General features: G+C 38.5%; 4 protein-coding genes across 6 annotated transcripts in view; 2 read left to right on the top strand and 2 right to left on the bottom strand.

Moving 5' to 3' along the window:
- The window catches only part of LOC113504440 (disintegrin and metalloproteinase domain-containing protein 11), a 385,396-nt gene extending 382,428 nt beyond the window's left edge, over window positions 1-2,968 (top strand). The window contains exons 23-27 of the mRNA XM_026886724.1: window positions 963-1,112; window positions 1,626-1,637; window positions 2,104-2,178; window positions 2,379-2,437; window positions 2,636-2,968. Coding sequence (XP_026742525.1) covers window positions 963-1,112; window positions 1,626-1,637; window positions 2,104-2,178; window positions 2,379-2,437; window positions 2,636-2,892 — 553 coding nt within the window. The 3' untranslated portion in view covers window positions 2,893-2,968. The remainder of the gene's footprint in view (window positions 1-962; window positions 1,113-1,625; window positions 1,638-2,103; window positions 2,179-2,378; window positions 2,438-2,635) is intronic.
- Window positions 2,969-3,113: 145 nt separating this feature from the next.
- LOC113504676 lies at window positions 3,114-4,771 on the top strand. Its single transcript, XM_026887093.1, has 3 exons — window positions 3,114-3,483; window positions 3,728-4,018; window positions 4,603-4,771. The coding sequence occupies exons 1-3, from the start codon at window positions 3,395-3,397 to the stop codon at window positions 4,769-4,771; spliced, it is 549 nt and encodes a 182-aa protein (XP_026742894.1). The 5' UTR covers window positions 3,114-3,394.
- Window positions 4,772-7,307: 2,536 nt separating this feature from the next.
- On the bottom strand, window positions 7,308-9,589 carry LOC113504591 (dynein assembly factor 3, axonemal homolog). Its single transcript, XM_026886968.1, has one exon. The coding sequence runs from the start codon at window positions 9,082-9,084 to the stop codon at window positions 7,705-7,707; it is 1,380 nt and encodes a 459-aa protein (XP_026742769.1). The 5' UTR covers window positions 9,085-9,589; the 3' UTR covers window positions 7,308-7,704.
- A 3,002-nt stretch (window positions 9,590-12,591) lies between these two features.
- Window positions 12,592-26,574, bottom strand: part of LOC113504459 — a 33,616-nt gene continuing 19,633 nt past the window's right edge. For 2 of the 3 annotated variants that reach the window (XM_026886746.1, XM_026886747.1), the window contains exons 2-11: window positions 23,300-23,440; window positions 20,936-21,715; window positions 19,811-19,992; window positions 19,088-19,731; window positions 17,980-18,173; window positions 17,182-17,409; window positions 16,489-16,590; window positions 15,914-16,148; window positions 14,108-14,319; window positions 12,592-13,825 (exon numbers count right to left, since the gene is read on the bottom strand). In XM_026886746.1, the coding sequence (XP_026742547.1) occupies window positions 12,656-13,825; window positions 14,108-14,319; window positions 15,914-16,148; window positions 16,489-16,590; window positions 17,182-17,409; window positions 17,980-18,173; window positions 19,088-19,731; window positions 19,811-19,992; window positions 20,936-21,715 (3,747 nt within the window). In that variant the 5' untranslated portion in view covers window positions 23,300-23,440 and the 3' untranslated portion in view covers window positions 12,592-12,655. The remainder of the gene's footprint in view (window positions 13,826-14,107; window positions 14,320-15,913; window positions 16,149-16,488; window positions 16,591-17,181; window positions 17,410-17,979; window positions 18,174-19,087; window positions 19,732-19,810; window positions 19,993-20,935; window positions 21,716-23,299; window positions 23,441-26,574) is intronic. The other variant, XM_026886748.1, reaches the window with a different exon arrangement.

Genomic DNA, 26,574 nt, shown 5'->3' with positions numbered 1-26,574 from the left:
GACAAGGCTTTCCTCGTTGTACTCGAGACACCTCGACTCAAACCCTTAAGATTCTGGGCTCTTGGATGTATGCATTGGCTTATGTGAACTGTGACTCGTTTTCGTTTCCTTTCTTGGTCGGAGGCCGCGCCGCCGGGCGCTGCACGCTGCGCGCCCGGCGGCGCGTCGCGTCTATATCTTCCGATGATAACTTAGCTAACGATACTCATAACGATTGCGCGCGAGTTACAGATCCGCTCGGGGACGGTTTGTGGTGTTGTGCCACACCGAGGTATGTACAGTAACACTAGCTCTCATAATGACCAGAGAAGATATAGATCGCTCGACTCTAACGTCACCAATCACTACCACTACCACTATAACTCTCTTAACTTTTGCACGAGAAGCGAATGTGCGATGCACGGATTCTTCTTTCAAGCAGCTGTCTATCTAGTTAGCAACGCCTAATGTTACATTTAAGTATTTAGGATCTTTCCAGCAAACATTGCTCTCTACCTTTGCGATTCTTGCAGAAGTTGAACATAAGCTGCAATTTAAATAGCTCGTTCCCTCCCTGCTTTTATTTACTGGAAGGAGCCTACCATCATTAAGCTAAGATCGATCTCTTAATATTAATTTCCATGTAACATCAATTCCCATGAGGAATGAAACGAAAAGTTGTTCTAAAGTCCAAATTAAAAGATTATATAAAAGAACTTTGTTTTGTAATATCCAAAAGCACCAGTATTTGCTGTCAGTTCAGATTTTGAAATACTCTTGGGGAGTGAAAGCTGCTTGGCACCTTGACAGCTTTGTGGAGTGAAGATATTCTCTCGCAAGGTGGCAGCACTGCCTCGTCTATCTTTTGCTCCCCATATCTGAGACCCTCGGTGTCGACGGCATCTGTTGTCGTCACCGTCCTCCGCTCTCGTAAACTTTATCGATTGATCTGAGTGTGCGTTCCCACGCCACGCCTGCCTCAGGAAAAAGAGCACTTCACGGAAATACGACCCGCCTTACGTGAAGAAGCCCATCGCGAAGAGCTTTGCGGCTGGATCCACAGCCTCTAACAATTCACAAGAGGACATCTCCCTGGACGGAGGGAAGATGCATTCGTTCAATAATACATTCAGGTAGGTATGGACGTTGGAGGACGTTTCGGTTGAACTTAAAGATAATATATGATCCGATCAGAAACAAAATTATTTTTTTATGAATTAATCTTGTGGTTTTAATTTAGATAATAAACAATATCTTATGATAACTTTTGATATATAGCTTTAAGTTCAATCCAGAGCGTTCTAACGTAATTTATGTCGATGTCTTGATGTTAAATGTGTCCATTAATATTACAAATAAATGTTTCTTTTATTTTTCCTAATTAACTATATGTTAATATAAATGTTGTAAACTGGAAGCCCTTTATTTTTATCCATTCACGCAGTTATCCATTTGTCAAAAAACAGGGAAAATAACAAATACATCTATAATTCGTAGTTTTTCTCATTTAAACGTATTATGTGAAGCATCCTTGGTATAAGCTATGATATTACGAGTACAAGTATAACAAAATGGATGGCTGCGCTAAGTGTATCCTCAAATTAAAACTTTCTTTCCTCTTTTAATCGGAACACGTCTACTCAAAGAAATCTCTTAAGGTATGTCAATAGCTTCGCGTGGACTGGACTACGCACCGCTATTATTTCGCTCACACGATTTTCGCTTTTATTACACCGAGCTTAAGTCCCTAATGCTTTGGACTATAGCAGATCCTTGAGCAGACTTGGCTATTTTTATTTGTGTGTTCACAACATGAGACAGCACTCACACTAACACGCTTTATATTTCCTATTGTTTTTATAGAATTACTACTGTTAGTATTACTTAGACACACTGCACTTTAAAATATTTACTACATTTAAAATAGATTGTAACCCTAAAACTGTCTTGTAAATCATGGTACATCATATCCCCACATGTGACACATTTCGTGATGACTTTCTACTAGAGTAATTAGGCATAACTCCCGCGTAAGTTAGACTTATGGCTCTTAATCGTAGAATCATTTCGATCCCTATAATTTAGTGTACATAAGTATATTCTGAATGATGTTTGTCTGTACAGCCGTGGAGACTCGCAACGAGTGATATTCAGGCACGGGAACCACATGGCAGGTGCTGGAGCCACCAGCAGATATCCGTAAGTCTTTAAATAACATATTAAAATGAAGCAGGACTTTTTTATGGGGTGGTTATAAAGATTCCGGATAGAAATTCACCAATAAAATAAATACTTCGTTGAGTGCGAAACAGGAGTAGTTTTATTTTGAAAGCCTTTTCCAGAAACTAAAAGCTGTTCATAACGTTCAGTTTTCTTAACATTGGTATCTATAATTTCAGGGACCACAAACAAATGAAACGCGTACACTCTGGCAGCGAAGATGAACCTACTCATTCAGGTAAGTCGCATTTCATAAAGCTTAAAATACTTTAGTAATCAAGCAATATACATGGGCCAGCCAATAACATCTAATATACAGCCTAATCTAATCAAGATTATTAAAGACGATAACACAAAATTAGTAGATAAATCCTTTGCCTGAAAAATTGATTTAGAATTTTCTAACAATTCTGACTTACCGTGTCGCAAATTCCAGGCGAAGAAGACATAGCCTTTATTGACGTCGCTCAAAACTCGATGGCGAAGCTACCCGAGAAAGGCATCCTGAAGAAGCATGGATATGGCGCCGTCGACGGGAAAGACAAGTGGGGAGATGACTCGCAGTCAGAGCAGCTGGAGGCAGGCTCGCAGTCCGACGGCCAGGAACAAGCTGGAGCAGTGGCTGATATGGAATATAAGTTTAAGGTGGAGTTAAATTTAATTAGGCGTTTGTTTTCGCCGGCAAAATACTAAGGGTAGTTTATGTCTTATTCATCGTCGGCCTAGCCTTTTCCCAAGTATGTTGGGGTCGGCTTCCAGTCTAACCGGATTCAGCTAAGTACCAGTGTTTTATGAGGAGCGACTGCCTATCTGACCTCCTCAACCCAGTTACCTGGGCAACACGATACCCCTTGGTTAGACTGGCTGTTAGTTTTCGTCTTATTCTATTACTAAATTATACCGACTGTGATTTCAGGACCTCAATGGATACCATGAGAATATAATAGTAGCACTAAAGACTGCCGCTGCCCAGCGTGCCAGCGCCGGCGCGGCGGGAGGGTCCGGGGACCTGCGCGCGCTGCAGGAGTACGAGTACAAGCGCGAGAGAGCTCCCTCCGCCGAGAAGATCCACGAGGCCGAGCTCCGCAGACAGCGGGCTGACGACGAGGAGGACGAGGCTCCACAGTGTGGACCCATCAGGATCAGAAACCTGGAGGACCTGATCCGCCAGCTCGAACACCACTCGAGCCGGCACATGAGCCCCTCTGGCTCCGAGGATATCAGAATGTCCGAGCCCGAGGCTGATAGACATTATAGGATCGAACCAGGAGAGATGTCTTCCTCGTAAGTTACACAAGCTTATATGTATTTGAACTTTTTTAAAACCTTATTTACCGTGTTTCCAAGTCAAATTTAAAAAATTCAAGCCATTTTTATTCAAGTTTAATAGCATGGATAGCAGTGTGTGCGGCGTGTCGTGGTTTCGATCCCCAAGTAGGACGAGCATGGTGCAGCCACAGGAAGCAACACACGTAACATATTCGTAAATGTTGTTTTGCAATATGAGCATGTCTTAATACCATAGTAGTCGTGATTCCAGCCGCTGCCGCGGGCGTATCGGCGGCAGTGAGGAGGAGACGCGCTTCGGCTACTCGCGCTTCCGCGGCTCGGGGCGGCACCACGGCGCCATGTTCGCGGGCGGGGCGGCGCCGCCGGCCGCGCCGCTGCCGCCGCACGCGCCGCACGTGCCGCACGCGCCGCACGTGCCGCACGCCGCGCACTCGCCGCACGCGGCGCACGCCCGCGCCGTCCCTGACGACGACGCTCTCTATGAGACTGCCGACGCAGAACGTCTGCGAGACGCTCCTGACAGCGAGAGGTGAGCATCACTTTTGAATCTATCTTTCACTTTTAAGTCTTACAATCATTGGCATTAACTTGGCCCGCCATAATTAATGGCGCTGTCTCAAAATTTGTAGGCTATACTCACTCTATACAATTTTTACTTATTAGCGTGAAATAGATGCGGTAATGTTGAAGATAATTCATCAATTATGTTTATATATCATAGTACATGGTCAGTATGTCATAACATACTTGGGGTGTAGTCTAGTCAGAAATAGCATAATTTATCCTTACAATATCTTAAAAACACCTAGATTTTTTTCTACGTTACTAAAGAGATTTGTTTTTATGTATGTAGTTTAACGCAAAACATGTAGGTAATTGTATCTAAACGAAAGACGAAATAATTTAAATAGCTTCTGAGAGATCATTCGACTATTATGGGCATTTCTCTATAAAACTCTCATGAATGTTGGAGAAGTATCTATTTCACGCTAGCTACATGTCTCCGCCTGACACTGCTGACACACGCTCCGCGTGCCGGCGCCGCGGCGGGCTCGCGGCTGGCCGGCCGTGGCGCGCCTCGACTCTCCGTTCCTCTTCTCTATCATTTTCTAGTGATGAATTTATTCAAGCTCAACAACAGTTAGCCCGGTGGGCGAGTGAGGAGGCGGTGATGGCGGGCGGCGCGGCGGGCGCGGGCGGGCCGCGCGGCTACCTGCCGTCGCCCAGCAGCTCGGCCAGCTCGGCGCCCCCGCCGGCCGCCTTCCCCGAGTACACGCACTGACGGCAGCGCGCGCGCCGCGACCCCTCGCGCCTCCGCACGTCCTAGCCTACTAGTATTCGATGTATCGAGCTCTGTTTGCACTGTTAGGGTAATCACTTTACCGACTAGTTTAACCGTTAGTAAGGAACACGATAAATCTTTTCACGCGTAGTTAATCTAATAAAGGTATAGTGAGTCGGACGTAGGGCCGGCGTCGGCCGCGGCCGGCGCGTCGCCGCTTGTGAATACGTAGTTATCGTTAGCGAATCAGTGACTTGTAAATATTATCGATCTATGACGTACATATTAAAAGCACTATATAAAACGATATGACTGAACTATATAGTATTTGAACGATTTAGAGTAACCGTCGAATGTAAGTCGCGATTGGAGGGAGTGTTGCCTGCCGCGCCGCCGGAGGGTGACATCTGTTACGTTGACGTGTTTTATAATTATATTCGTTCATTAAATCGATACGCTTTATAACTCTTATCTCTGTTCGAGTGCCGCCACCCTGACGGTGGTGCGGCGGATTGTATGTCTAAAGTAACTTTAAGTATAACTCATCGATGTATGGACGTAGCCAGTAAGTAAAGTTGTACGGTGCCGAGGTCCTGTGACACGTCGAGCTCGATTACGTTCACCTTCCGACAAACGAAGCTCAACTAAGTAGCTTGCAAATTAGATAGGCGATTAACAAATTGAGCTAATTCATAAGCGAAGCTTTAATGTAACACAAAGTTAGCGGGAGAGGCGAGGGCCGAGCTCGACGTCGAGTCACGACGTCAATGTTTGTCCTAGCGTATGATTTCAGCAGGTGGTTGTAGTGTAAGTTGTGCCTGAGTTCGCTCATCGCGTCAGTCAGGAGGTGGGCGCCTGCAACCGTCCCCGGAGAGGTCGACATCAATCGCTTTCATACTGTTCTCTCTCCGATTCGCCCAGCTTCGTGTTCCGCAAGTAACGATCGCGATCCTCACTCGATACGAACACCAACGTGATCATTACCGCACACACCGACGACTCCGTGTTTACTTGTCATGTGTTCATTGTTGTTGTCTGTTGTGTTCCGACTTGTGTTGCCAGCCTGATCAGCGATCTCGTATCACCGTGCACCGATTAATTATTTCATGTAACTAGCCCATAACGTACACATATTCTAAAACTTAAATGTGAATAAAAGTTATTTCGATTTTATCAGAATATCTATTATTATTATTATTGTATTGACTTAAAACGAATTTATGCCGATTACACTGTGGTGAAAGATGTATGTTAATATGTTATAGTTTTCAAGTTTATTTTATTGTGACAATTTAGGAAGTTATCGTTTCATTCGCGTTTACGCTAGGTTAGGTGGCACGGCCACGGATATAAACTTGTAGTTTACTTACCAGTTAAATAATGAATAATAAAGTAAAGTGGAGCGGCCGCGTATGGTTGCGTCACAATGGTACGATGTTCTCTGGCGCTGTGAGGCTCCGCGCCCTGTTTCCATAATTATTCTCATAGATAATCGTTAAAAGTTAAGTAAGTCTAAATAGGAACTATGAACACGTACAGGGTAGATGTGATTGCAATACTCTGTGACTGCGCGGCTGCGGGCGCGGGCTGCCCGCCGTGAGGCCCGCGCCGGCCGCCGCCAGTGGGCGTCGCGAGCGCGTTGTGGAGGCGCCCGCGTACCGCTACACGTCAATTGCGAACGGCGCCGGACACCGTCATTGCTCACGGTAGTGCTCTGTTCTTTATACGAATTCTCGTAACTCATTTATGGGAGTTATAGCTTACCGTACTGTGCTATGACGTCACAGCGAGGTCACGCGGCGCTGTCCAATGTCAAAATGTGGAACACTTGACCTTCGACAGCGCGTCCGTGCGGGTCGGTGTGAGGACTCGACGCCCATCGTCACCTACGTTCATTAGACTTCCATTCTACCAGTAAACTAAGTACTTATTTAGTAAATAAGTGCATAGCACAGTGACGAGTAATCAGCAGTATAGCATTGTATGTATCGAATGTTATTAATCGTGAACACTGAATATTGAATGTTTTGTACTAATGTATGACGGACTTGCATGAGTCCTGCTAAGAGGGATCTGCTCAATAAAATGAATGATCGTATCCTCAGTCGCGAAGTTGCGATGATTCGTAGGAACCGGTCACCACTTCCGAACTACTGACTTAGAAATGTTAACGTTAAGTGATATTATGTAATATAAAAATACGAATTTTAAACGAAAAAAAAACGTTAAGACGTTGTAATTTTTCCGTTTGATTTTGTCCTTGTAAATATATTTGCTATATGATTTACTAAATGAATGTAACATATTATTAATGAAAAAATAGATGAACACAAATTTTAAGAGTTGTTTTATTGCTTTATTCCCCCATTTTCTTGTTTCCACTATGTCAGTGCAACAAGGATTAAGTACTTATAGCACAGAAGTATCTAAACATGAGTTATAACTGCATATTGAAATTACCGCAGAACACTAAATGAGATGCTCCTGATCAGACATTAAGCGTACTGGCTTATTTACTGAGATTAGCTGCTTTTTTTCAAGTCTTATAGACTTTTTTGAGGAAAACACACAATCCGGAGAGCCGCTGCGGAATTACGACTACCTGATCCAAATGATGACTTACTTGGAATATACAATGTGGATGGTAAGTACAGAACGAATCATGGTAAGTACATACATAACTCTTCTAAATCAAGCAAATAAATGAGATGTATACACAGTGCTATCATTGAAACAAGGGGCCGAAACTATGTCCCCGTTCAAATAAAAAATTCACAAAAATAATTAGATAGATAAATGGAAAGCAAATTTTAATGAGAATAATTTATTTAATAAGACTAGACTAAGTTCACAATTACGGTTCAAAGACCATTATAAATATAAATGTGAATGAATAATGTATGTAGCTTGAATTAAGATTTAATTATTACTTCTTAAGAAAGATCGAAGCTCTCGCTTCGTCTTTTAATCAAGAACTTCGCAAAATCATCCTTCTCTGGATCGAAAGTAGAAATCTTTTCACACTGTGCGGCTGTCGCGGCCTGCTGTATCTGATCACCGAAGGCCTTCACATCCTCCCTCTTCTGCTCCACCATGTACTTCCTGGACTCCATGAAGACCACCGCGTCATCGCGCGCCATCGACCACACGCTCGGCTTCACACGGCCCAGCATGTTGTGGCCCAGAAACACACCGTGAAACAGACCCTGGAACTGCGGCTTATGCGGATAATGCTCTAACGCTGACAGAGACAAAAAATGCACTTTACCATAATCCACATTAATATATGTATCACGATCCTCGCGTAGCAGTAAAGGTGCTTCTGGCCCGCTCTCGGATATCTTAGCGTCGATCTGAGCTAGCACAACCATACCCAAATTCTTTTCCGTTTCTAAATTCAATGCATTTGCATCGAAGTCTTGACGATTTTCTAGCTCATATAGCATCCTCATTACATTCCTTTCCGCGATATCCGTCGCGCGTTTGTGGTTGACACCATGTGATAACTTCAACATATCTTGGTCCTCGCAGTTTAGACCATACCCTATGTAGGGCGATGATACTATATCACCCAAATATCCTCTGTGGAGATATCGGTCACCGCACTTGTAAACTCCAGCTGCGAGACTTACATTTGGGCGGCACACTTCGGTCTCCAGCCACGTGAACGCTACGCCGTGTTCCCGAAAGTGTTTGTATTCCGGATAACATATCTGGCTTCCGATCTCCTTCATACGCATATGATAATCCCAGTCGAACACTCCCATCCTGCAGTCATATCTCATTCCCAGACTGTGTCTCAGGCGATGTTCCCAAAGCTCACAAGCATTGAACTGGTTAGTATTGCCCGTTGTCCAGAAATTCAAGAGATTCTCCATATAATCACGTTCACGATACTTCATCTGTTCCACTGAAACGCACGGCAGCAGACAGTTCATGTAATCCGGGTTGGTAATCATGCCGACTAATTGGCGAGCTTTGGCGATTAAATACCTCGATGTGGAAGGACGTAGCAACAAATTTCCGTAAACTTCCAAGTAGCGTCGAGTTTTTTCTAAGAGACCACATCTCGTTGTCTTCTCTAATGCAAGGGAGGTCAAGAGAAGTTGTCGCGCTATCACCTCGGGGCACCCGTCGACCACAAACAGGTTCATGTACCGTCGCTCGTGGCGGTACGCTTGCGCCAACGTCTTGAGGAGGTGGCGGCCGTCGCAGCCTCCGATGACGAGGAAGTTGAGTTCGTAGGCATTCTTGTCGCCGTATTTCAAATACACTTCTTGCAAATCAATAGCTGGACTGATACCCCAGAACATTTTGTGTTATCACGTCGGCTGTCAATTATGGAATGAAAGTCATTGTCATGGCGACATCAAGCGAAGCGTGTTTATTAAGCGAACGGGGCGTTACCATGGCAACGATCTATTTATGCATACGTAGCCTCCGTGTTGATTGGCGGCCGAGAGTGGCGAGACCGCAAAGGATGCATATTAAATATATCATGAAGGTCCCAGATAGCCAGCCGAGTGGCAATAAGTTGGAGTATCGATTTCACGAGATCCATCCGAGCATATGATGTGAGTTTATTTTCTTATGTAAGAGTCGAGAAGGTTGTAAACAATCAATACCTACCTACGTACAGAAATGTAAAAAGCAGTATCTGATGTCTTATATCAGTTAAATTTATTTATCGTAATTTAGTATCATTGTAGTTCGATACAGCCAAGAGTAGGAGAAGGTACGAAGTACTTCACCGAACATTTGATTCTTTTTTAAAACCGCTCTTTGTTAAAAGCGGGAAATATAACAGCAGATGTTTGAAAAAAATAAAACAACGTGAATATCTTAAAATAATTTATTAAATATTTCATAATATAGTAAATGCCTCTGTGATAATAAATATTATTTATAAAAAATAACAATAAAGGTTGAGACAAACTGGTCTTCTATACGAGGCGTATGCTACAGCGTTCATGTCCACAGCGTTATCCTCTATCATGCTTGTTCTTGTTTAAATCAAATCAAGTATTTATTTAAAAAAGCTGTGTTAATAAGGATTAAATAATTAGAGCAATAAACGACTATACTGTAAGACAGCGCAGACTCTATTCACAGGTCTTATGATACAGTGAACGAAATAAAATTGTTGTTCAGAGACTTAGCTTAGTTTGTAAAGGGACTGCTACGCATAACCAGGACGTGCATGTTTGAGGCCTTCGGAGGATATCATTTTATTATTTATATTTAAATATTCAATTGCTGATACAAACCAAGGACCAATAGCTGATACAATAGGGAAGATGATTGTTTTGTAGTTTTTTGTATAATAATGGATACGTATTTTTTAATTTGTCCCGCAAACATAAATTGACCAAATTACGTGTGAATGAAACTTACGCGTGACGCGTATAAATTTTACCATATCGTTACGTCACAAGCCCCCTCTCCTAAACTTTAAAGCAGTAAATCTTTGCCAATTCTAGTTTTGCTGAAAAAGGAAAAAATACTTATCTCATACTTTTCAATTATCTAACTGAGGGACTAATGAGATTTTGTCTTTTTATACCCAGTCATCATCCCTATTACATTATATTTCAGCGTAGCAACAAGAAATTCATATTACACATGTACGCAACTATTACAGACTTTAATTCCAAAAAATGAATGGCGTGATTGTAAATCTCAACTCAAAAGTGTCAGTACTGTTGCAGTTTTATTATAAAAAAAAACAGTATTCATATGACAATACGTTGCATGCGCTGCGTATGTAGAAGTACCACTTTATCTCTACCTTATGACCGGAAGAAATGTGCTATATTCGAAGAAACCATCTTTAAGAGTTCAATTTGTGATTTTGTTTATTGTGGGTATTTATTTTCTCTTTTGAACGATACGCTTTTAAGCAATTTGAATTTGAATTTTCAGTCACGTGTTAGAATATGCAAATGGCAAAGTTATGAATTCCAAAAATCAAATATTTTTGTTCTTATGGTGATATTTCCAAAATGTGATATCTAACGTTTCTATTGTGAAAATTGTTTTTTTTACTTCACTGATGATGTATTTCTGGTACCGGCAAAACAACATACAAAATTGTTAAACGACGCGGTTTAACAACGTAAAGTACAATCAAATGTAATAGTACATTTCAAAATATCTCCATTTTTTTTTTCTATTTTATTTATCTGATTTGCAAGTTTGTTTTTCGTATTTCTTTACCCGTTTTTTATTATTATTAGTGAATAGTAGGGTATCTTCTGACATTACCGTACATTGGAGCAACGTTAACCGTTGTCAAAATAAATCAATGATTCTTGTATTAAGGCAGGTGTATAATAACATGTCCTGGTCTTTAAACTAAAGCATTTTGTTCTTTATATTATATACAAGTCACTAAAATTAATATTTACAGTAATACATTTGATAGCTATTCTAATCCCAAACTACCTTTCGTAAGGCTTGCTCATTGAGGTGTATCATTGGTTAGTCAAGTGTCACAGTTTATTTTTAAAATAGAATAACAATATCAAGCGGTCTTTATTAAGCCCGCGTGTTATCTTGTCAATAGTTTTATATTATAATATGATGTTCACGAAATTATGACATTGATACTCCTCAGTTGGTAGCTATCTTAATATATTCTAGAAACATTTACAATATACTTTACTGTATAATTTAATACTTGGAAGTGTAATTTCAATTTATATTTGGTAAATTCTAATCTAAAACTATTTAAATCAAATTATAGAAACCCATTCAGTCCACGCCAATAGAGTTATGCTGAATATTTAGATTTACTATACATGCAGCGCCTCTAGCGGAATTGTAAAGAACTATTTGAGTTCCTCAAAAGTCCGCCAGAGGCGCCACAGTGGCTATTCTCTAACTTGATTCAAATGATCGTTTCTATAAATTCTAATAGCTCGTTGATACATGTTAATAATTCGACAGAAAAGCGCCAAAATTGAATGTTTTACATAGAAATATTGTAATGGGTATATTAAAAAAGTTACAAAAATATTTGTTGTTTATTTTCTATCGAATTATAGTCAATGTAATTATCTAAATTAAATATCAAACTAATTTAGTTTTAAATTAATTATTTGGTAACTCTCTTTGATGCTTACCTCTGCGTTTTTTTTCTATGCATAAGCTAATATTCAAAATAACAATTAATTTCATTTTCAATACTAACATAAAGTTTCTCTACTTTTTCACAAAATACGCGTTTACAGACATAGACTAGAAAGACATTTGAAACAGACTATCCAAGATATATTATCGCCAGATTTATCTTATATTAACACGATATTTTGGAAAAATATCTGGCGATTTATATCTCATGTATAGCCTAACTTTTCCATATTATTTCAAGTATTACTTCTCATGTTATTTTTCTATTAAACATACAATAATAAATATATAAATATATCTTTGGTACCTACAGTCAAAATATGTTTATATTTACAATTTCTACAATCTAAAAGCCTTGAACTATTTATACATATTATTTAAATATTGATTTTATATTTAAAACTTTAGCTCCATTTAGCAATGCATATCTTGTAAGACGCATGTCATCAATTTCACCTCAATCTTTCGTATGAATCACTGATTGAAAATAGGCTGCCCTATATCCTATAAAAAAAATTCGTCACTGCCACCTTCTATGCAAATAGAAATGTAGTATACTAACAACCGAAAAGGAACTATGACTCCACAGGATTAACATCGTTGGCAAAATGAAAACATCTGGAATGTAAATGCATTCGTGTTCAGAGATGCTCGATACACCACTGTATCCCATGGATATTAGTATTTCGTTTGGGAAGGGATGTTCAGAGCGGGCCCTTGGAGAGAGCTGACGAAGGCCCGGACCCTCGGGGGTCAGGAGAAGCGGGAGTCATCCGGTGAGGTCAAGGACCTCGGCTTCGACACTTTAGCCTCTACCGAGGTCTGCGCCGCGCCCCCCCTCCACCCTGGACCTGTACTCCTGTTCGTGAACGTGGATGACGTCACAGGAACCTTACGCGTCTGCTTGATCTTCAACTTATTCAACCACAGATCGCGCGTCTTCTTATTCCCAACCACAAAGAATATAAACAACACGAATCCTTGGAAAGTTGCCGTCAACGTAAAGAGATACGCTAACACAATGTTGTACGCGAACAAACCGAATAACCACGGCAAACCAAACAAGAAGACAAGTAAGCAGCTCACAGAGGCACAGCGCATCGCCTCGTTGGTGTCGCCGTGCCTCTGGATCCTTCTAGAAGCAAACACGGAGCGCACTATCAGGATGAATAGCGTCCAGTTTGCGAGCAGCATGGCCGCGATGGGCGCGAACACGGCCAGCCAGAGAGCGAGGCCTGAAGGATAGCAGAAAGCTCCCGTCGGGGTTTTCTCTTCGAAACGTCCCGCGTAAGAGTGCGGGGCGACTGAAAGGAGGATACCGACTACTGCACAAGGAGCTCCCCAGGAGAAGGCAGATGCCCGCAACAGCTTGTGCGAGGCATCGCGAGTGAACACCATGACCAGCCGCCTGTAGGACAACACGGCGGCCACCAACATCCAGCAGAAGGACGCCAGCACCGAATAATGTAACAACACTCCTACCAACATGCACGGAATGTCGTAGTTGTCGAACTGAGCAAAAATAATTACTATGAAGGACACAATGACCAACAGAATGGCGATGCACAGCTGCAGCCATATCTTGTTGCTGAAGTCTCGTCGCCAGGATCTGAAGAGGGCGGCAGTGAGGCCTATCATAGTGAGACCGAATATGGATAGAAAGCAGCCTATAATGGTGAGTAGTTCGAGAACTGCTTCGTTTCGTTCGGAGAAGACGGCCTTCGGGACGAGGATCTCGGCGAAGTGTGTGAGGTGGTTGCAGCGGCAGGTGTCCAGCATACCTGGCTTGGTGGCCCTGATGAAGGTGCAGCCCTCCTGCGACCAGTAGCCGAGCCCGCCCTCCACGAACTGCCAGAAGGCACAGGCGCGGCTCTCGTTACGGGCGGGGTCACCTGACAGAGAGCTGAAGTGGATGTCCACCGACTGGAAATGGAAATGATGAATAAGAAACGTAACTAAACTTTGATGGAGACAAAAGTTATGTAACTTATTAAGAAAAAATATAGCCAAAAATATAACAAAATAGATATTTTTGAAGTAAAACTTCTTAAGGTGCAAATAAGAGGTAACTGGGCGACAATGGAACAGAAGTTCGTTACGCGCACCCTTTTTTATGAATTTAACTACCACTTTCAGATAAAAGTGCTCCCTATTTTTAGACATCCACGTTAAAAAAAGAATAAAACTCCACGAACAACACCTCACCTCTCCCGTTTCAAACAGCGTAACATTCTCGACATTAACACTGAGCACTCTGCTATTGACGACGGAGTCTCCCGCCGAGTCCTTGCTGAGGAAGGCGCGGTCGTTCCTGAACACCACGAAGCTGATGCGGCGGGAGGAGGTCGCCACAGAGTTCGGGAGCTGGACCACCGCCTCGTTGCTGTCAGAGGACAGCTGGGACGAGTCGAACTCTTCTGCAATGAGTGAAGAAGTTTTGGATCTTGTACTCGTAGTAATAGGCATACAAAGACGGTGTTTCTGATGAACGCGGTATAGAATCATGTGAGTTTTTTATTTATTATTTGGTAAAAATATATTTTTTGTAATAAAAATGACTACCACAATAAGGAATTTAATCCTTATTTGGTAATAAACATGTTAAATACCTATATAATTTGGTACAATGTCTAGCAAAAATATCCAATCGGTATTTTTTGTCGTATTGTTTTAGTTTTATTATACACATTTTTCTATTCTTGGGTAGATCATTAAGTAACTTAAACTAACTGAATAATAAAGCACAGAAATTAGACTAATGTGAAATAGAAAAATAGCATTAAACTTTATTGAGGAAATTTAATGTTTCTCTACACAATCGGTACCTACATCAAAATATATCATTATCCATGTGTATAACACTATCTTCAATTCTATAAAAAACATTGTCTGCTTGACTCAAGGTCTGGACATTCCCCGTTTTCTCTTTACACTGCAAAACAATAGCAGTTATACGTGAGCAGAAATCTTATGCTGCGCACCATCTGATAACATCGATGATAATGCCATTCATGTCAGATTTGAGTCGCTTTGGAAAATGACATAATGGTGTCACAATAAGAAATGGGTCAGACGATAGTCTGTGTGTATTATGCAATGATAAAGCTAAGATTTTGATTACATTTTCTAGAAATAAGATCTGTGATGCATCAGTCATCATTATCATTATCTCTCTTTGTCCTGATTCCAATTATTTGAGGTCGCTAAATTACTTGTCAACCTACCCACAAGCATTTGGGTGATCTCCGAATGCTTGTTCAAAGTCTGAATGTCTTTGTGTAAAAGGAGTTAAATGTTTGTGAAACACCTAGCGACACAAGGATTGAATACCTAAGCGCAGGAGTCGTTGTTTTTTTAACATAGATAGATAAAATAAAATATACTATTTTCAGTGGGGTGTTAACAGACAATAATTCAAGGATACTACCAATAGTTTAAAACAATGGTCTATTTAATTCATGCACATGCATGATCGCATCGTGGAACTAATTTAAATCAGAATTAACATGTGCTATATAATTGGTACTGGACCGAGCGTGAGAAACATTTAGTTCGAAATTTGTGAATAATTATAGTACCAGCCTTTAAGGTATCAGTTTGGTAAGCATAAGTCTCTTCCCATAGAACAATTGACTATTGATCGCTGCACTTACTCACTATGGGCATCTAGATCATTATTTTTTGATTAAATAAAAACGTCTCCAACTTTATAGAATTAAATATTTACATCGGGTTCCACAAACATTCAAGTTTTAATTTTCTCAAACTATATCCTATCAACTTTTTCTCAATTATGGAAATATCATTAAATGTCTGCGGTGTCTTGGGATAAATACAAAGAACACGATGATTGGCTTGTTAGTCTAGTGTTCAGCGGCCATGTGTGCTCTACCCGAGTTCGGGGGTGTAATTTATCAAAATAATATTTAATTTACCTAAAATTTGCTTAGTTTGAGACAAGATCGCTGAGTAAAACTTGTAGAATATTATAACAAATACAAAAAGATGTACCTCTTAATATTTCAAAGGCACCTTCATAGAAGGAATCATTATCTCTTGCAGCTATCCGGAGTCCTTTCACAGGCATTTCTGGTACCGCATCAGAGACCAGCAGAGCTATATTATTTCTTATAGTGGTGGCATTCTCGGAACCCCCAAGTTCCAACCTGGACCCAATGCCGTCGAGCAAGTGAAGCAATTGCCCCGGAATGTTGAGATCCAAGTTTTCTTCTAGCAATCCATCGACCTGAAATGGAAAATTAATTCTTGATAAGGAACTCCAAAGGTTTTATTTTAAGTATTTTTTCCTCAAGGCATTTTCGAGTTCGTCATAAAAAAAGATCTTAAAAACACTATCTACTATACTGAAACATTATAGATGTAAAACTGACATGAGGACGATTTCTGATGATTGGGATAAAAACATTGCAAGCATCGCTCGAAGGTTTATGTAGTCCATAGCGCACAACACCTAAGTGGAACTAAAAACCTAGTAGATGAAAACTATTATTAAGTATGACTCTAAGTACAAAAGTAAATAATTCCATTTGGACTCGGAGAGATTAGATTTATCAGCGACTGCTAACCTGGTCGAACGCAGTACTGATATCTTCTAGTAATACTGGCGCTGATCCATTGTTGATCAAGTTCTCTAAATCTTCCAACACTTGTTGCAGCTGATCTTCAGGCTGAAAGTATTGAACAGTACTTATTAGTTTTACACTTAAATTGAACTAAATAACTCCACCACTATTTTCTGTCATTTTTATAATAAAATAGATCGTGTTCTTCTTCTGTTGGTTACAACATACAAAAGTTATATATTAAAATTTTTCATGCAATACATTTCGTGCAAAGCTAAACATGCAATGATGGTATTAGATGATAAATAAGTCGTTAATTAACATCACCTTTTTTCGAGTTATATCAAGTCTTCTCTATTGAGCATTTTGAAAATTGTGCTTACATACTAACGTCCTAAGCCGACAATAAATATATTTTTGTGTGAAGAGGTTTTTTTAACTTCAAGAAATAAGTCTAAAATTAGCGTCATACATTTAAAGTATGAAAACATATTTGGGAATTGAAATTAATCTTATTGTTTCGTTTGTTTCTCATCAAAATGGATCACAATTCGAGTGGAGAACAAAACCTACAAAAAACCTTAAATTTTTGCATGCTTCGAGTTTTAACTCTAGACCGAATCCATACAAAGACCTTAAATACCTAGGCTTTAAAAGACCAATATTAAGATCACCCTAGTCAATAAAGGAACTTACAGCTGGAGTCGTCATCGATACTGTAGTCGGTTGGTCAGGTGGTGTTGTTACCGTTGTAACTGTATCTGTGGTATATAATGCCGTAGAGGTTGTTGTGGGCTTCGGCCAGTAAGACGATTGTTGAGTTGATCCAGTTGAAGTCATGTTGACAGTAGTCCCAGGTTCAGTTGATAGTGTTGTGAAGTCTTCATCAGAACTTTCGCTATCCCGTTGCAGTAACTCGAATATCTAAAATTGTTAGTTTGTTATTCGGTGCTAGGATGAATGAGTTTTGTGCATGATTTTTTATAGTACATCATTATGGAGAATCCGTTGTTTTGTGCATGTTTCATGATGATAAGATGAGTTCACATTAATTTTGATTAGCCAGTCAATCTATTGATCGTGTCATATCACCGGATATGATTATGTGTGGTTTTGATAAGCGAACGGTTTGGGAACGTAATTGCTGCTCTGTTTAGGCAGTGATTGATGATAATATTACATACAGATAGACAAACTCCGATTGTGAAAAGGTTTTATTGTATAAAAAAAGTAGATTGCAAGTCTACATGTCCTGTAATTGGTTGTTAGTATTTTGATCAACCAATCACATGATTAAAATTGTAAACAGATTAAAGACATCACCCTTTCAAAAACCGGGCTACCTGTAATCAGCAGTTAATTAGGTAATCATGCATTTATTTGTAGTAATGAAGAAATCAATAACGAACAACTAACAACAAAAATTGACTTACCTACCAAAGAAGAATTACCTAATGCTAATATAAGTACTATAGAGAATATAAATAATCTCACCGGTACTTCGGGCCTCGGTCCCAACCGAACAGAAGTGACTGTAGTGGGTGCTGCCGACGTCACTTCATTCTCCACGAATATTAAGGTCTCAGTTGTCTTGCTGCAGTCTTCGTCACTAGTCGTTACCACTTGCACGCCATCGTTGAAGTTACCCACGCACTTGTGGATTTGACACTTCACTTTGACTAGATCAACTATAAGGAAATTGAAATACTTGTATTCTAGTTGTTTGTTACTGCAATAGGAAAGAAAGCATGGTATTCACGCTAAAGCTTTGGGTTTTCTAAGAATAAATTGAGAGAAGATTGTCTTTCATCGTTGCTTTGAATTTGAAGCTACCAGATACCTATTCAAACTGACATGTAAATATATTCAACAATGGCATATAATGTTATCTATTACATCTTTAAAAGTTACCGCAATTATAAGATTTTAATTTCAACAACACAATGTGGAGATAAAAGAATTATAATTTACAATAATTCTGTCGTCAACAATGAATGATATTATACTTAATTGATGAGTTAACAATCAGTTGTGAAATTGAAACACATTACATTCAATGTAACAAGGTAAGATGGACACCTAGATCACAAGATAAATTAGAATAAAAATCTCCTTAACTGAACAGCATTTAAGGACGTTTTTCAACGTCTGTATGTACCTGCGTAGTAGATAACAAGTATATCATGACGAGCTCTTTATATTGTAATATGTAACGCATCTAGATAACGCAGTAATAGCACATAACAATTACAGAAGCCATGACCGTCTGTTAGTGTTTAACCTCTGCTCTTGAGGACAAATGGGCCTAATTACATGACTAAGGCCTCGGCTGATTTGACAGATCCAAACAATTATTAACCATTTAAGACCTGAGGCAAAGAAAACACAAGATAAAAAAATATACGGGAATTTTCTTAAAAGGTATCCGCATCATATACACGTCTTAAACCCAAAATAAATGCAACTGTTTATATCTCTTAACAGACATGTTATTGACAATGATAGGTATATTCTAGAAAGCATTTGTTAATGTCAAGGCGAGAATTCTAATGTGAATGCATCACACCTGTTATGTTCACCTATCAAAAAATACATTACTTACCAAACTCGTGTTTATCAGCTGTACAAAAATACACCGGCTTCATGTATTCTATCTTGATGCCGTCCCAGGTGCCCGGCTGTACGGGCGTCATTCTCGGGTTCAGCTGCAAGTGAACCAGCACTGTCCTCGCGTCCAAGAACACTTTTTTAAACTTCATCCCATAAATGATGTCCTTCTCCCGCGGGTTCAAGTCCGGGTGCACTAACTTGAAGTCCTTCAAAACATCTTCAAATGTTTTTGGATCTTGCGTCTGTTCGATACCTCCATTAATCTTATAATAGTTTGTTGAATAAAATATGTATTCTTTTAGTTTTTTCTCCCAAATTTTCTTCAGTCTTTCTAAATTGTCGAATCTGTATTCCTTGTCGAGGTACATTTTGACGGCGAAATTGTATCGGAGGGATTGTTCTTCTCTGACCCAGAGGGCTTTGTTGGATTCTGAGACAAGGTATCGCTTGGAATCTGTGTGGACACACCAATAAAATCCGTCAGCAATCGGCTTGAGGACGAAGGTCAGCAACTTGTTGTGGATGTCATCGAAGCTGATTTTAACAGGCGTCGGATAAAATGTTTCGGAGTCAGTGAAACACTGAATGTTGTCTCCATCAACATTTTCACTGACAGTCAGAATTAACTTGTTTTGTCTGAAACAATAAATTCACAAATTAGTATATATTTGCTGATCAAAACCTTGCCAATAATTTAACAGAAAATTGTACTTACTCGTCAGCACTAACGACTAGATCAACTTTTTTCAATTCGACATTTTTCTCGCAAATAATATCAAAAAATAAATAGGAACTGTTGACCAAATCCCACAGGCCATTTCGAACGGCACCATAAGAAGTCTCGTTACCACTTGCCAACCCCAGGTTCTCACCCAAGCCCCATTCCGCAGGAGGTGCCTAAAAGATAAAATATCTATGAAATTCAGTTCGCGACTCACACTAAACATAAAACTTGCGGTTAATAAATGACAGGCAACACATGGTTAGGCGGCATTCAAATCATTACATACTAAAAACCCAATGAATTCAAATAGCACTTGATCTAGAAAACCAGACTGATTCTTTGCATATTTTATTTAATTAATTTTGATCATATTTTGATTTTATTGGGCTTGCTAATATAGTCATTAGAGGACAAGCTTTTCTAGCGCATTCCGTAATATTTACACAATCATATTATTTATAATATGGTTTAGGTGAAGCAATATACATTTCATCAATTTTTCATTCATTAATCATGCAAAATCATTTACAGCCCGAAATAATTTTGTGAAAAGTCCCACCAACACCCAAACATCTATGAATTCGGGCTCAGGAGTCGTTCTAAAATATTCTTGATCCGTCGGATGATATCTACAACAGCCCCATGTTTCGAGCTCAAACGGGCTCAGAGTGGTTGAAGGCGACACAAGTGGGAACCACCCACCACAGTCCAATAGCTATTAAAAACAAAACATTCTAGAACTGAAGCATTTGGTATGATAATAACTGGTGGAGTCTGATTCATATTTTGTTAAAAAATCTAAATGAACGGTGAAAATGTATTATTTGTGGAAGTGCTCCGGTGCACATTGACGATTTAAGCTTGCATCGTGACCATTCCAAAGTGTAGTAAAGAGCACAGTGAGTATAGACATTATTACAATGCTATTGAAAGATTTGGCAGGAGAAACCTACCTTCTATTAAAATTCTCGTACCTTTTACAACACTTATTTTTAGCACAATATTTTTCTCGAAAATATTTAGGAATGCATTTACAGAATGACTTTGAGTTTGACTTAAGAAAACAAACCGTTGATAGACATAAACTAAACATTATTAAAACGAAACGTAACTCACCGTAGCGCTATCCTCATTCACAATGTGGCTGTGACGTTGAGGGTCGTACGTTATGCCCAGAGGATATATGGGAAAAGATCCGGAGATGTGGAGCAAAGGATTGTTAGAATATCTCCAGCCATTGTACAATACGGTCCCCCCTCGCTTGTCACATATTTCTTTTGACTGGAACCAAGTCGCTCTAACTGCGCCTCCCCCGACAGCTGTTGCCGGAGACAAGCAGGTTGCTCTTGGAGACCAAAACCTCCAAGAACCCTTGAGATCCTCACAACCTTCTCTAGACATAGAATCTTCATCAGCGTATGGCTCTACTAAGCAGTACCTATAGTACTCTTCGTCACATCCTGTTGTAGTAAAATTAGTTACAGGATCTATAACTACGCACAGTTCATCATCTATGCTTTCTAGTATGTTATCTACCTCAAAAGTAGACTCTAAAAGGGAGCCTGTTGATTTAGTAAATGAATTATCAATGAAGGGTCCCCCAGGGTACGCGGACCTGTAATCTGTCCATAATACTAATTCAGACTTGGTCAAATTAAGGCTGTTATATAAACTCGCAGTGTATAAGTTGCCTGTGCAGCTGACATATTTGTCTGATATTTTCTCTGGGCCTTTTATGCGATAGCATATTGGCTCGCCTTTGATATTAGAATAGGCTACTTGAAAACCTATTGGACAAATTACTTTTCTCTTTGATTTCTTTGCTTCTGTTGATGATTGTAGTAGTAAAATGAGTATAAGCGTAGCTAAGGTGGGAACGCGGTGAGGTAGAACCATCTGTAAGCAAAAAAAAAGACTTCATCAAATATTGAAATTTATCAATCATCGGTATAGAACGAGTGATTCCTATAGATGCATTGACTAATAGCTTTCATAAAAAAAAAACCTTATTAGCAAATATATTTTGGACAGAGAATGCGTACTGGTATCCACTAGAAATTCGGCACGTGACTTGTTCCACAACAAATTATAACTAATACACAGATCTCACCTAGACCCACAACTATAATTATAAGCTGAAATTCCTATGATCTATCCGCGAAACTTGTTATCGTCTCGTATTGACACGGCATATCACATCTGATAACTTCGACAACCGAACACTCAACGCTATTACCGATATAATATGCACTATCAACTCTGATTGCGTAAAATTCTGAGTAAAATTGCCGTGAAAATGTACTCATAATGTACCTAATGTTACGTTTGTCTAAAGATGTTTTTTGACTTTAATTGTTTTAATACTTTGACTCTAATATTATTATATGGAGAACCTAGCAGTTCAATAAAAATTATGCTTTGAAGGATTATGATATCGGGGACAGATGGATTGTTAAAGAAATGTTTGTGTGGAGAATTCATAATCATTTGATATAACTGGTTCGACTCTCGACCCCTGCGGAGTCCAGTTGGGGTAGAAACTAAACAGTTATTCTGTAAAATACCATTTGTAGATACGATATTCATTGATATACACGTGGCATATTGTAGTTTTAATTATTTATCTAAATATAGACAAATAAATCCTATCCTTATCAAATCAGCTAGCCTTGATACGCGTAGTACAAATAATAATATATAGAATATCAATTACGACCTATTGGCGGTTTCTTTTATTTATCCTACAGAAGAACGATTAGCGTGATTTGTATTTAATCCTGTGATAAAGGGTAGTTAAATTTTCCATAAGAGATAAAGTTTCGTATAGTTTCGATACTGACGTGAAGTATAGGTGTATAGTATGTTGGAAATATACTTTTGATTTGTCTATTAATCACCTATAGGTATGTATTGGACAGGCCCGATTTTTCCATCTTCAGATAACTTTTATCTGAATAATAAATATGGCCGTTTGACATATTTTCTATACAAAAGCTATTAAATCGTCAAACATATTCGTCGAATAAAAGTTATCTGACGATTGAAAAATAGGCCCTAAATAAGTCTAATGCCTAGGTACTAAGCATTTTTAATCATCCAAAGGTCAAAAGCAAAAACTAATCGCCCATATTTCTTGTCTTCAGAAACTATAAATTTAGGCTAAAAACAACAACACGTCTACTAAATTAATTACTGTTTCAGTGATTGTTATACATTTTGTGCGCAAACAAAAACAGCCGACGTAATTGTTACATTTTGTTTGTGACCTTAATCAAGTAAATGAGGTTGCATGTCAGGTACTTGAAATTAAAATATATTATGGTAACACTACTGTATCCTTACCATACACGATTTTTACATTTTATATTATGTTCTCTTTTCGGTCTTTATAATCATTGCGACTGCCAATTTCATGCCAAAATTCAATATGATTATTATTACGGTCTTAATATAATTATAATTATCCAAATTATTTCTCACCTTCTTTGTTTTAAGTGACGCAAACGTAAACGACTGCCTGTTCCTTAAGACAGCTCATCTTAACCTCATTGAAGACCCCATTTTGTAAGCTCTAAGGTTCAAAATCGCTTGTCGCCAACCGAGCCCGGTCTGCGGCTCCGTCTGAAAAGATTAAAGAGTGTTATTAATGGGAATACTTAACCTTTTTGGTTAACAGTGCATATGTCAAGGGATCATGTTATAATGGAGACCTTAACTTTTGTTTGTAGGTGTCGCTGAGGGCCATTTGTCAATTATGATTTTGATTACGAGACCTCATTACGATTACCGAACAGGTACTATCTCGATATCCTTGCTAATTAGTTCATTGGCCGCATCGAGGAAAAATAGTGTACGATGAATACCGCATTATTTATTTTAAAATATCATCTATAAAAGATTTGTTAGCAGAACAGTATATAAATTTCAAAATATTACATTGTATAATCTCAAGACGGAAGCTCAATATATTAACAAAAATTGTTTAATTAACTTAATGAAATAACTGCATATTATCAGATTAAGAAGTTCTTGAGACTACCATATTTATAGTAACCATTAAAATTAAATATCATTAAACTTCAAGTAAGGGTCGTGACTGATTGCATACGTGAGTTATTCCGTCGGAAATATGGCTGGCCTTTAAATTATTATCGCGAAATGCAAGCATTTATCATACGTAATATACAGTGAAACGCATGACAGGTGTTACATTTGGCCATGAAAAAAGCTTAAAGTAAAAAGCAATAAAGCTCAGATTCGTATGTTGTTGTTATGAATGATTTGCGGTTGAGTGTACTAGGAAAGTTAAAAAGCCTTGACAGTTGCGCCTTTTTGACAATTGGTAAGCCTTTTTTAATTATGGTCCTGTATTGGTACTAATTATTTTCACAAGATAAGGCTATCAAGTATGCGATGGTGTTTATTTCTCCTCTTTGTCCCTAATTTTTACAATGTAATATGCATTTATAAAGTAAGTTGAGGAGTTATTGCAGATATTAGCACTTCCGCCGTTTAGATAGTGATAAATCAAAACTAAATACATAAAACTCTTTTACCCAAAAATCAACCTAATAGCATTGGCTTAAAATAAAAAGTTGTATAATTACTTTTTCATAATTGTCTTGCCGTAACTATTAAATCTCGCGTGATCGTGAGCAGTTAGCAGTAAGAAATGGTTTACGTCATAATTTTCCATTAAATATAATCATAGATGAAAAACATATTGTTAATTTAGCAAGTAATCTTTTTCTCTGTTAAATCATGTCAAGGTTCATGGGTGACTTTGTTTAACATTTTTTGATATTGAGAAGTAACATCCATCATCAAAGAACTAAAATGTTTTGACTCCGGTGTGTTTAGAAAAAGCAGAGTACAGTAAACCGCACGTCAGAGAAACAGCACTTTAGGAAATTGAACCTTACTGCTACGTTGCAGAGATAAAAGTAATTTGCTGTCACTTTAAAGATATTTGGACGAAATGCTTTTGTGTTTTCATTGTTACTTACTTTTAATTTCGTCTTAATGTAGATCTATTAGTTGCGTGTAGTGCAAAATGATTGTAAGTATAAAAATAGAGTGTTTATATTGGATTGTTTGGTTTTATGTCACGTATTTAAACCTAATCGTGATACACATTAGTTTTTCGCGTCGTAGCAAAATGAGAAATTAAACGGACATTCGTTTTAACTACATACATAGCTAACCAATACAGAAAATGTAGGAAGTAATATGTAACAGCACATTTTTGATTATAGGAAACATCGTCATTGAACCAAAAGTTTTCATTAATATTATTATTTATTACCCTTCTTATTTATTATACCAGCGCAATAAATTTTACATTTACCTGAATGTTATGATTCAGGAAAAGACTTAGAATTCGGTTACTCATATTCTTATACATATATCCTATCCAATATTTACACAAAGAAATCATGGACCGTGAAATTGCTGTCGCGTCAGTTTTAACTTAATATCCTTACCAAGATTTTCCTCTCTAAACATTCTTTATTTCCTCTAAACGATACAGAATATATCTGAATTTAACATAACGGGATTTTCACGTGCTTTATCTTACTGTGAGTCAGTTAAATAGTTTACTTTTGTATGACGTCACAATCTCACTATCATAGAGATTAAAGTATTTGCAAAGTCAGTCGTCAAAATAGTACAAATGTTGCGGATTTCACATTGTCTACAAGTGATTCATATATTTCATAGTTAATTACATCAGCATTTTTCAAAAGAAAGACCTTTCATGAAAGAATGTATCATATACATGGATTCGAAATTCATTACCTACATAAATCAGTTTTGAGAACTTTTATATATAGGTTTTTAAAACGTCAACACAAATCCTTTACCCGTATTAAATAATACCTATTTCCACATGAAATATCATATCGATAAAATAATAATAGAATCACCGGACAATAATAGTTTATTTACATTCATTGAATGTGAAATATGCAACTGAGCACGTACACATTGCCGTACCTTACATTAAACAGAATCAAATATTTTAAGAAACCCGAACATTATTAAACTATCAATTAAAATATACTCCTACGTGAGACACGGTTAATTTGGAGTCTTGCCATCTAATCAATCGGTCAACAGATAAAGTGTGAAATTGGAACTTCTAAAGCTGTCCTGAACTCTATGGCAGCGTAATTCATTCAACAATTTTCATCGACTGGCACGAAACCGTGCAAATGGAAAACAAAATAAAAGTTCATTGACATGAAGAAATTTTTACGAGATTGTTTGGCCAGATACTTTTTAAATATCCCTCTAATAAAAGCAAGTGTGAGTTCGCACCTAATCGGTACTGTATATTGAATAAATATTATTTTACATGTGCGTTGTTACGTGTTATACCAGTAGTCAGAGGGCATGTTACCACCTCTTAAATTAACATTATTGCAGACGTAGAAGATGGGTCTTCTAACGCCCCTACAAACTTTTGATCCAACGGGAGAGCTGTATGAGCAGTAAGAATTATTTGTAGTCCGCCCTACGAAAGTTATAGCAATATTTTGTATTGTTTATAAATAAAGTACTCTAATGTACAGTCGTAAAAGACTATATTTATTTGAACGAGATCCCGACACCCAATATTTTCAATTAGCGGAACAAGGCGTGATGATTAACTGCCTAGTGTGCCGCTCATACAAATTAATTAATCTACGCGTCCTTCATCCCATCTCTATACTACGTATGTTGATTAGAATCTACATTTTATTTAAATATCC

The sequence above is a fragment of the Trichoplusia ni genome, chromosome 22, assembly GCF_003590095.1.
Source record: "Trichoplusia ni isolate ovarian cell line Hi5 chromosome 22, tn1, whole genome shotgun sequence".
NCBI lineage: Eukaryota > Metazoa > Arthropoda > Insecta > Lepidoptera > Noctuidae > Trichoplusia > Trichoplusia ni.
This window is presented reverse-complemented; position numbering and strand designations above follow the sequence as displayed.

Bases quoted from the DNA above. Each gene is read 5' to 3' on its own strand.
- LOC113504591 (XM_026886968.1), bottom strand. From the start codon at position 9,084: ATGTTCTGGGGTATCAGTCCAGCTATTGATTTGCAAGAAGTGTATTTG.
- LOC113504676 (XM_026887093.1), top strand. From the start codon at position 3,395: ATGAGCCCCTCTGGCTCCGAGGATATCAGAATGTCCGAGCCCGAGGCT. The intron at 3,484-3,727 runs GTAAGTTACACA...ATACCATAGTAG, and splicing joins CCAGGAGAGATGTCTTCCTC to TCGTGATTCCAGCCGCTGCC. The intron at 4,019-4,602 runs GTGAGCATCACT...ATCATTTTCTAG, and splicing joins GACGCTCCTGACAGCGAGAG to TGATGAATTTATTCAAGCTC.